The following is a 10,393-nucleotide window of genomic DNA, read 5'->3' as shown; positions in this document are numbered from 1 at the left end:
AAAAAAAAAAATAATAATAATAATTTTGATAGTAAGATATTAAAGTCAGGTCGAGTCAGGGACCGAGGCGTGAACCGCTCCGTCTGCCACATCGACCTCAGGTGAGCTGCGCGTCCAGCTTCCAGCGGGGATCGTGGACACGGTGTGGAGAGCGTGTTCAGACGTGCGTCAAGCCAGCGGCTCTCAGGCCGGAAGCACGCTGGTGTGGACTTCCAAATTAATTTGTGATGGTAAACGTAAGATGACTTTATTAGTCGCCGTAGATAATGTTAAGAACATGTAAAATCGATAACATCATAATACCTATAAATTCAGGTGCCGATCTGCCGACAATAAAAATATGAAATCAATATTTACCACATTTAACCTAACCTTTAATCAAACCTACAGAGAAATACATTTCCGTGTGTTCTGTCTTTAGTGTGATTAATGGCCAACACAACAATTTTCAAGAGGAGAGAAAAATAACTTCGAAGTTCAGTGAATCAATGTTTTTATTTTTAAGGGCAAGACCGGAAATTGTATCTCTGGTTTTGGCTACCTTGACAAAAGTTAAGTCCTTTATCTTAAGAAAAACCTCTCCGATCTCCGCTTTATTTCCTGAACAGAGGAGGAGGAGAGGCCCGAAGAAGAGGGGGAGAAGAATGGAGGGGATGAGGAGGAGGAGGGGAGTGGGAGAGAAGAAGAGCAGGAGGAGTGGGATTCGCGTTAAAGAGGATTAGACCTGCCTGAGCCATCTGTGTCCCCGGACTGATAAGCCTAGTTACAAGACAGATCCGTTACCAGCTCCTGGCTCCTCCACCACAGACTGTAACGGTGTGTCTGAGGAGAGATCCACGGCTACTTCACCTCCATTAATGAATCCCTTATGATAACCTCCCAACAAAACAGTCGCCATTAAACCTTATTATGCTAATACCAATGTTATTATTTCTGAATATTTAATGAAGCAGACACGGACACTATTAATTTAGCTTCTGTTTAATGATTTATAGAGATTTCTATCATTCCGTCATCTCCCGCACGTTTTCTATGACGTCATCGCGTAACAGCGGCGCATGCTTCCGCGTCCGTCTCCCACGGCAACCGAATGAACTCGCCTCGTTAGTCAAGTCGATCGAGGATGGATTCCCTTTCAGAGAGGGAGGTAGCCCGGATAGTGAGACTCCAGGTAGGCAGGCACCGACTGCACAGCTGGGGCTTTCGACGGAAATATCATTTCATAAAATATCAAACGCTGCTATGGGTTTAAAACGCAAACATAATCATACCAGACACGAAGTAACCCGAGAGATACGTTCGTCAAAACATGCTATTGCTACTTCTTAGCACATTATAACCTTTTATAAACACTTCTTCACACTTCAGAATAAAGCATTCTTCTTCTAACAGGCTTTTAACTCGATTTATCTGTCAGCTTTCTTGCTTTTTAGATCAATATACAAAACAGTATGATGCCTAGTAATCAGATACATTGTCGGCTTCATAACGGTTTGAAAAAAAAAAACTTTATGGATCCCACAAAGTGAAACAGAGTCACAACAGCAAAAGGAAGTACAACAATACATGTAACTTAAACTGAGAATCTGTATGTACAAAGGGGGAAGAAAAAAAGTTTAGTAATTGAGTGAATCATAATAATTTGAATTCAATAATATAACAGTCTTAAAGCAATTTTTCTGATCATGCTGATATTAGTTTTGTACTTTTACTGAAGGGAGGTTTTCAGTGCAGGTCTTTTACTTTTAATAAAGTCTTTTTTATAATGCTACTACTTAAGTAAAAGGTTTGGTTATTTATTTCACTGGTTAGATCCCTAATGATTTAAGCAGACCTGTTTGTCCTCTTACATAAAAACTATTACAGGGTGAGTTTGGTTAATATCTTCAAGCAAAGTCCCTTGAAAGTATAGCCTCAGAGTTTTCATGAAGGGAGTTACAATTAGCATGTGAGGGCGTTGACACAACGTTAACACAAAACATGCATGTGCTTGTGTCTGTATCGCTGTCCTTTCAGAGAGATGCTGGTGTGCAGAGGCTCAGCTGTCACTTCTCATGGCCTGAGTTCTGTGATGAACGGCGCGGCTTCCACCAGGAGTTTGTGTATGATGCCGCTGTGTTCGCCGCCGCCCATGGCTTCCCCTGGCCTGATGTAATCCAAACAGCTGTAACGGCCAAACAGATCTTCCCACAGCTGGATGGTCAGAGCAAGCAGCAGTGTTCCGTACTGAAGTCTTGCAGGTGGCAGAGTGGTTCACCTGGAGGTCACGATCAAAGATGTTAAAATGTGACCACCAGAGGGAACATTATTTGAAAGGGGGGGGCCACAAGTACCCAAATCTGACTCATTCATTCATTCCTGTGTCTCATTAATGCAGTATTACTAATGTGGGTCGGCTACACTGAGGTCTGGAGGATGTTTAGTTCTTGAGCTGTGATTTTCAGAGGCACATAGCACCGATTTGTTCTTGTTTTACAGGTGTTTGATTTAATAAACCTCCCCTCAGGGTTCTGGACTTTACTGTCCTCTATCCACCAGGTCTCAACATACCCAAACTACTGTCCTTGCTGAGAGATGCACTGTCTGAGTGTTTACCAAACCTCACCCCTGTGCATCGACACAAGCTCACCCAGTTCCTCACAGACACCTGCTCCACACGGCGGAGGCTTTTCCAGGCGGTGGTGGGTGGAGCAGCCAACATGTCCATCATTCAATTGCACTTGGAGGTGCAGTTGCCGCCTACACCATGCCCTCTAGCACAGGTGACGAGGAAATAAACAGCAACAATTAATTTAACATTTCAGGAGAATCTAGTCATTGCATGCAGATTTTAGCTTTTAATTCAAAACACCACTGCGCTGAAGAGCAGCCTCATCCTTTGAGACTGCAGTGAACTTAATGCATCTCCTCATTTGTCGCAACTTCACAAAGGGGCCCATACTGATCACTGCATTGTACTTGTGCTGCAGGGCACAGAGCTTCATGAGTGGGAGCGTCAGCGACACGAATCCCAGCTCACTTCTGCCTTGCGACAGAAGGAGGAGGAGCTGAGATGTCTCCGAGATGGGTCAAGGGTCACTCTGGGGGATATTCCCGAGGATGCGCAACAGGACAAAGAGGTTAACACCTGGAAATGTGTTTGCGTAAACAGAAAAGTATCCTTCATATCTTTCGTTCCCTGACTTAGATCGTGTCTGCCACTCTCTGTAGGGTGTGTTGGGGCTGGTTCATGAAGCTGTGAGGGCCACTGAAGACCAGATGCAGGCCAGTCTGAACCAAGAGGCCTCCCTGCTCAGTGACATCCTGCAGCTCAAACTGCAGCAGGCAGCTTTGGCCACCGGGAGGCTCCACAGTCCTGTTACTTCCAGCACAGGTCACATCAGCACACCTCCAGACATGCCAGCAAAGGAAAAAGTACAAACAACAAAAACTAAAACAGGAGCGAAGTCTGGAAAAAAACCATGAGGACAAGAGCTCAGTGAATGAAGCTAACTGGAGGAAAACTCTGCCAATCTAATTTAAATTACTTGTGAGTGCTGAAGTTGTAATTGTTCTTCTTGATAACCTTTGCAGAGAAATGAATGATGCATTTGTAGACTCCCGTGCTGTACATTTAACAGAACTGATTGTAAGGTTAGCTGTCAAATGACATGAGAGCGAATGCGTCCACGCAGCAATGTTCACAACCTGGTTTCTGATCATGTGCGTACTCGTGAGTGGACACAGAGGGAACAGTCATGAAAACTGGTTTCACACAAGGATTTATTAGAAATCTCCTTCTGTTACTGAGATCCTTTTGACTTCAGAGGAAAAGCTGCAAAGAATAACATCATAAATAACATCAACATAAAAAACGATTCACTCTGTTCATTCTACACATTTCTTTAACAGAGCTACGCTCCTAAACTGAAGGCTAATGCATTCCCTGGTTCAACATTCAAAAATATTTAGCACCAAGACGACAGCCTCTAAACAATAAAAATAATTTAAATATGAATGAAAATAACAAAAACATCAAAAGCACCTAGTGCAAAGGTCAAGCTTTAGTTAGCTAGGGTATCAATTTCTATAATAACAGTACCCGAGGTAAAGCCTTTCATTGTTTATGGTTACAGTACATACTGGTGACCAGTTGGAGTGCAGCTCTTACCAAAAGACAACTGGTTTTTCAGGACGGCAGAGGCAAGCGTTCAGCTGCTACAGCAGGCTGGCAAAAATCATCTGCATACTTACACATACATACAAACATGAAGTACATTCATAACTAAAACTCAACTCTCTCAAAAGTTCAGTAACTTAGTGACAGTATCCAGCATGCTCTTATGTATTAGATGACCGGATGAGGAGGGACAGGAGGATGGTGTGAAAAACATGATACATTTTTGGTTTGGAATGTTTTTTTTTGTGCCTCCAATACTGAGGTTCATGTTTTTGTAAGAGGCTGATTTTTTTAATTTATTTAGGATATTAAGATTTTAGGTAAGACCAATTTTAAAACATCATTTTCTTAAGTGTAATAGTGAAGGCTAAAAAAAGCTCTTAAATCCTCAATGTCACCTCCTTTCACATAAAGCTTTGTATGGAACTGCTACAAAAATGCTACATAAAGGCTCAGTAGGCTTGTGCCAGCTGGTTGCTCATAGTGATGTGAGTGAGCATGGTCTGCACCAGCTCTGGGAGGTCGTACTCGTGCTTCCAGCTCCACTCCTGCCTGGCTGCGCTGTCCTCTAATGCCATTGGCCAGCCGTCCGCTGAAAAGAGACAGGAAAGATATTTGATAAAGGCGTCTGGCCTAAATCCTTTTCTCACCATAGCATTACTGTAAAGGTCACATTATCACCTATAGCCTGTCGGACAGGATCCACATTGTAGGTGACCTTGAGGTCAGGCAGGACTTTCTGTATCTCCTGGGTGAGCTCGTGTGGTGTGAAGCTCATGGCGTTGATGTTGTAGGTGCGGTTGACTAGTGCATCGGCTGGAGCCTCCAGGAACTCTAGAGTTGCCCTGAGACAGTCATCTGGACAGGAGGAGGAGTGAAGATTAAGGGAGGGCCAGGAAATGGTGTGGAAAAAGAAAAAGACAGGGTTACAGGTTAGAGTATGAACATTACATGGAATGTTAAAACATCAACAGGAAAAAAACACACATTTCTAACATGAAATGACTAAAACTAGCCTACCTATGTACATCATTGGAAGCCGTGTGTCACCGCGCAGGTTGCACTCGAAATGACCAGTCTTCACAGCTGCATGGAAGATCTGCACTGCATAGTCTGGGGAAATGGAGGAACAGATCATGGCGATGACCAGACAGCAGTCGAGAAGGGCAGGGGTTGGTGTCATCCCAGGTTTTCATTCTAATACCAACTGTGAAGAGGGTACCGCCACCTCAGACCTGCTCACCTGTGGTTCCTCCTCCAGGCTGGGAGTCAGCTGAGATGATGCCTGGATACCTGAGACAGCGGAAATCCAGCCCATACCTGTGGTGGTAATACTGAGAAAGAGAGAGAGGAAGGAAAAGGTTCAGAAACACCTGGAATTAAAAACATAAAACACTGGGCTCTATGGTGACGTGGGCTAAAACACTGAAAAGAGACACAGATGACTTTGCGTGCACCTGTCAGAATCTGTATGTGTGTGTGGATGTATGTGTCTCACCTCACCCATCAGCTCTGCGTGGACCTTGGACACACCGTAGATGGTGCGCGGTCTCTGCACACACAGCTCAGGGGTGGGGTCCCTGGGTGAGGATGGACCAAAGGCACCGATGGTGCTGGGGACAAACACACGCAGACCATGTTCGGTTGCAATGTCTAATATGTTATGGAGACCTACAAAGAGAGAGAGGCTGTGCATAAATGTGCCATATTAAGATGGCTCAAAATACTGTTGCAACATACACTAAGAATTTGTAATCTATCATCAGTAATGTGACAGAAATGTGTGTATGTGTGTGCGTATACCTGTGATGTTGACCTCTTTGGCCAGAGACACGTTGTTCTCTCCCACAGCAGACAGCACAGCTGAGTAGTGAACCAGCCAGCTGATGTTGTTGTTAACCACAATCTCCCTGAGGTTCTTGTAGTCCAGGATGTCTGAGAAGATGAATGGACCTGTGGAGGACACATGCACAAAAAAAGATCTGAGCTTCATCAGAAAGTACACCCTGCTGATCTCCTTCCTGTACACCGCATCAGTGTTGGTCCTCCAGTATAGTCCCCAGTTTAAGTGGACACCTAAGTACTACTAGGGCTCAACAAATCCAACCTCCTGATGATCATGATAATGTGTCAACTTCAGTTCAAATGTCAACACTGTGTTTTTGGTTTTGTTATCCGTTCTATTTTTCCCCTTCTGATTGTTGCAGATTAGAACTACAGGAGGTATTGCTTGTAGACTCCGAGAGGCCACACACAACTGAATTCACATGGGAATCCGTACAGCAGGCGTTTCAGGTATACACACCATTATGGTAGACGTGGTTGGGAGGTTTCCGGATGTCAGACAGGATCACGTTGGTTTTTCCAAATCGTCTCCTGAGGGAAAAGCATCACGTTGGTCAGTTCTGGAAACTGAAATCAGCAAGCAGTTTTATTTCTGAGAGGAACGCAGCCTCAATCAATTCATCTTGAATACAAGGACTTGATTTTTCAGGCTTTTATACACCTGTCTCAGACATCTGTTATAACCATTTCCACAGCCTCTTTGATCGACTGATCACATCACATTCACATTTGCCTCGCCATAACTCACTCAGAGCAAATTACTGCTGGAAACATGTACAGCGGGGTCCCAAAGTCTGATACAACTTTCCTATTTACTTGAATGGGGAAGTACAAAACAACTACACCACTGTTGGACATAGCTTAATAATAAAACAGTATCTTACCTCAGCAACTTGGCAAGCCCCACCCCCAGCTGTCCAAGTCCTCCTACAAAGAGAAAAAGAGAAGGAGAAATAAAGATAAAGGGATATGGTGACTGACTTGACTTGTTTCTATAAGAGGAACCTTTAAGGAGGAAACTCATGAAATCAGGAAAAGACAAAGTGAGAGAGAGAACAACTGCTAAAAAAAACAAAAAAAAACCAAAACACTGACATGGTAACACTGACAACGACACAGTACAAAAACCAACCTGTGATGAGGACTTTGGGATGGTCAGTATCAGTGCAGGATGAACACTGATACTGAGCAGATAACTGTTGCGAAGAAGAGCTGAAACCACGTGCCGCTGAAATCAATTGCTCAACACAGCTCTGGGGCCTGCTCCCAGCATGCTTCGCTGCACCTCTCAGCAACTGCACCACCAGCATCATAAAGCCTCCTAAAGACAAATGCATACATTGTTTACATAAATGTTTACATGAGGGAACGACATTTAAAATACTGCATCCGCATCATTAAAATAGTGCATCTGCTGCCATGATGTACAGCGGTTAAGTGACATCACTATTACCAAGCACTGCTGTGCGGTCAATGGCACATTAGGTCGCCAAGCTTAAGGCATGGGGGTGTCACTCTAGGAGCCTGATGTATAGAACAGTGTGTACTTTTCCAGTTTGTGTGAATAAATGTCTATGTTGTCTATTCTGCATATCTATGTCTGGTCATTCCTGTTTCAGTTCTTTAATACTGCTGCTTCATCTTGGTTTTTAGCAACCCTAAGCAATTAGTTTGGGGCAAAAGTTTAAAGGGACATGTTATTAACACAATATGTGAGAATGAAGTCTTGCCTAACTCCCTACACCCATCTGAGATTAGCTTCTTACAGCCTGCTGCTGACCAGGCCTATATATAGACTTATCTATATTCCAGACCACTCTTAAGCTCATGGTGGCAGTCAGATTAATGTGGCCGAATTCAAAACACCACCCATGATGTGTACAGTTACAAAATAAAGCAGTCTATCTGCTTTGGAGTAGACAAAACATTCATGTATAGTATAGTATTATTTTAAACACAAGCACAGCATCTCACACTGCTGTTTTAAAGTCTGCAACTAAATCAGTGCCTCTGACAGATTCATGAACAAACTTCAGCAGTGTAATTTAGAAACTATTCACTGTTTCTGAATTGCATTGCATTGCATTATAATACCTTTGTTGTAGCCACCCCCTGGACACATGCATAAATACATCGATTATTCCATATATTACCGGTTAATAAAGCTAATACTGTAATGCTGGCCTATCTGGTGTACAAACGAACTAAAACTGCATCCAAGTTATTCTTTAAAACGAGTTCAGTCATGTTTTATTAATGATAAGTGTAAAGTTATTTTAGTGTGTGCCGTGTTTTGGCAGGACCAGTGTGGCTAACGATCCCAGGATTACCTGTAACCCGCTAACATGAGTAAATAATGTGACTCTCCAACTGACATCTCTCCTCCTGCCGTTAAACGTCTGTGACAGTAACGTTAGCCTAGCTATCATTTAACCGTCAAACATGAACTTCAGCTAGCTGAGGCTTAAAACTTAGCCAAAGCCGGCTGCGAAAGGGCCGTGCAACTACCTACGTCAAACGTATACGTGAATGACATTTGTTCCTTACTTTGAGGTGAACTGGAAGAACGGAAAGACGACTCGAAGCTCCTTCACACAGCCAGTGTTTGTGATGAAACATGAGTGAGGACGTGTGTCTGCGGTTAACGGTCGTGGCTCTGTGATTGGCTTAAGCTCCAGGGGCTCGGCAACCGGGCTTCCCCAAATAAAAGATGAGCTTCCTGTTAGAATTTTCAAAATAAAACCCGTCTTTACAAACCTGGCGACTGCACAAGAGAGAATACTTTTACTTTTTAACTGAAAGAAATTGTGATCAAACCTACTTCCGGCGCTACAATTTATATCAACGCCCTCTCGAGCATGTACTCTACATTGAACTATGCAATTAATATTATACTGAAAATGCTGGCAGTAGTTTATTAGTGATATTAATACATTCAACGTAGAAAAACAAAATAAAAACACCTGACAATAATGCAATCCAGCAGCACAAACTGCAACTTAAAAGTTTTGAATCATCATCATAAAGACAAAGGGTTTGTGCTCACTCGGTATAAATAATAGCTGTTACTGTCACTTTCACGAAAAAGACTGAATACATTTCCTTGACACTTCAGTGTGTCCGCAGCCTCATCGGCGTCCAGTGGAGAGAGGCCAGGTGAAATCAATTAAGGTCTATTAAGTGTCCAACTGAACTGTGGAAGATGGAGAAGAGTCCCCGGAGTGAAGCTGTTGCTGATGATACCAGCCAGCGTCGCTCGGGAGGCAGAGATGGAGAGAGGAGGTGAGGACTTCGGTCAACCAGCAAGTGTGGTGGGACATGGACTACAGGACATGGAAACTTCATCTACATGAATGAAAGACGAATGAACCTCAAAACGTGAGTCTCATAACGCTCCCTGTCTGTTTTTTGTTGCTTGCTGGTTTCTTACCTGATGGCTAATTATCTTTCCATGACTGGCTGCTGTACTCTGTGTTGTGTTCCTGTTGATGAAGGCCGTGTTGTGTACTGATGCTGCTGTGTTGTTGCTGCTGTCCACAGAGACGGTCTGTGGGACAAAGCCTGCAGAGGCTCTGAATAATTTGTATTTAGGAGTTGTTTTGCATTTATTGGTGGTGTAGTTACCTGTTGGTTGTGCATGTGTGATTGCTTAGCAAGGTTGGCGAGTTGCCATTGAGAATTTGGTTTTATTGTACTGCAGTGAGTCATTGGCTTCAATAGGCCTTGTTGGCTATCTTTTGCATGCCAAGCATATAATTAGCCTGGGCCATGTAAATCATGTACATGATACATGCATACTTATAGATGTAGAAATCTGTTTAGTACTCATCTGCACCTGTATCAGAGAAAAAGCTGTGCAGTGCTGTATATATACACATACATACATTGTGAAACATGTGCCAGTCATGTATCTAGTTAGTTTATTTAGTTTTTGTGTTGGCATAAATCTGTTGTCTTAAAGTTTTCTACTTGAATGTCATGTGGTTTGATGTATTATGTCACAGTGGAGTCCTACAAACCTTTAATTTTTAATTATCTTGGTAAAAAATGAGACTTGGTGCCTCTTGATAATTTATTTCTTTGAATGACTCATCTGACTTGGCTTTTGAACCACTCCTCAGCTTAAAATGAACGCTCAGTTTCAGAGATAATTTAAGTGGCGCCTCCAAAAGAACAGCTGGCCCCAGTCTGGCTCCTGAGCCAGATCTGCCACTGCACAGTCTATCCAACCTCTGCTTAACACTTCATAAATTTTGTGCACACCAATGCATGATAATTATTAAATTTGGAAGTTCCCATAAGAATAAATTAAGTGACCGTCCAGTTGTTGTGAATTTTACTAGAGCAATGACAGGTGTGATTAAGTTGGAGGAGATGTGTTCATGCAAA

The 10,393-nt window shown here is 43.0% G+C and overlaps 3 protein-coding genes across 4 annotated transcripts in view; 2 read left to right on the top strand and 1 right to left on the bottom strand.

Annotated features, from left to right (window-relative positions):
* Positions 1-1,044: 1,044 nt before the first annotated feature.
* On the top strand, positions 1,045-3,537 carry cunh8orf74 (chromosome unknown C8orf74 homolog). Its single transcript, XM_071464227.1, has 5 exons — positions 1,045-1,171; positions 2,017-2,200; positions 2,539-2,762; positions 2,970-3,119; positions 3,211-3,537. The coding sequence occupies exons 1-5, from the start codon at positions 1,124-1,126 to the stop codon at positions 3,463-3,465; spliced, it is 861 nt and encodes a 286-aa protein (XP_071320328.1). The 5' UTR covers positions 1,045-1,123; the 3' UTR covers positions 3,466-3,537.
* A 208-nt stretch (positions 3,538-3,745) lies between these two features.
* Positions 3,746-9,198, bottom strand: LOC139609516 (L-threonine 3-dehydrogenase, mitochondrial-like). Of its 2 annotated transcripts, none has more exons than XR_011685246.1 (11): positions 8,552-8,710; positions 7,137-7,325; positions 6,889-6,931; positions 6,465-6,535; positions 5,963-6,112; positions 5,658-5,830; positions 5,403-5,493; positions 5,180-5,272; positions 4,841-5,017; positions 4,151-4,751; positions 3,746-3,814 (listed from the first exon to the last, which is right to left on the bottom strand). XR_011685246.1 is itself a non-coding variant. In XM_071464226.1 (11 exons), exons 3-11 carry the CDS (start codon positions 7,315-7,317, stop codon positions 4,612-4,614), a joined length of 1,119 nt encoding a protein of 372 aa, XP_071320327.1. In that variant the 5' UTR covers positions 7,318-7,325; positions 8,552-8,723; positions 9,051-9,198; the 3' UTR covers positions 3,746-4,611. The 2 variants fall into 2 exon arrangements, 1 of the variants encoding a protein (XP_071320327.1); XM_071464226.1 differs by adding an exon at positions 9,051-9,198 and having other exon boundaries at positions 3,746-4,751; positions 8,552-8,723.
* Positions 9,199-9,236: 38 nt separating this feature from the next.
* The window catches only part of LOC139609514 (metalloreductase STEAP3-like), a 150,726-nt gene continuing 149,569 nt past the window's right edge, over positions 9,237-10,393 (top strand). Inside the window, exon 1 of the mRNA XM_071464223.1 lies at positions 9,237-9,382. The gene's annotated coding sequence lies outside the window, so the exon portion shown is untranslated. The remainder of the gene's footprint in view (positions 9,383-10,393) is intronic.

Source organism: Trachinotus anak, unplaced genomic scaffold (assembly GCF_046630095.1).
Source record: "Trachinotus anak isolate AG129_WGS33_773 ecotype Australia unplaced genomic scaffold, CSIRO_AGI_Tana_v1 ptg000026l, whole genome shotgun sequence".
Classification (NCBI taxonomy): Eukaryota; Metazoa; Chordata; class Actinopteri; order Carangiformes; family Carangidae; genus Trachinotus; species Trachinotus anak.
This window is presented reverse-complemented; position numbering and strand designations above follow the sequence as displayed.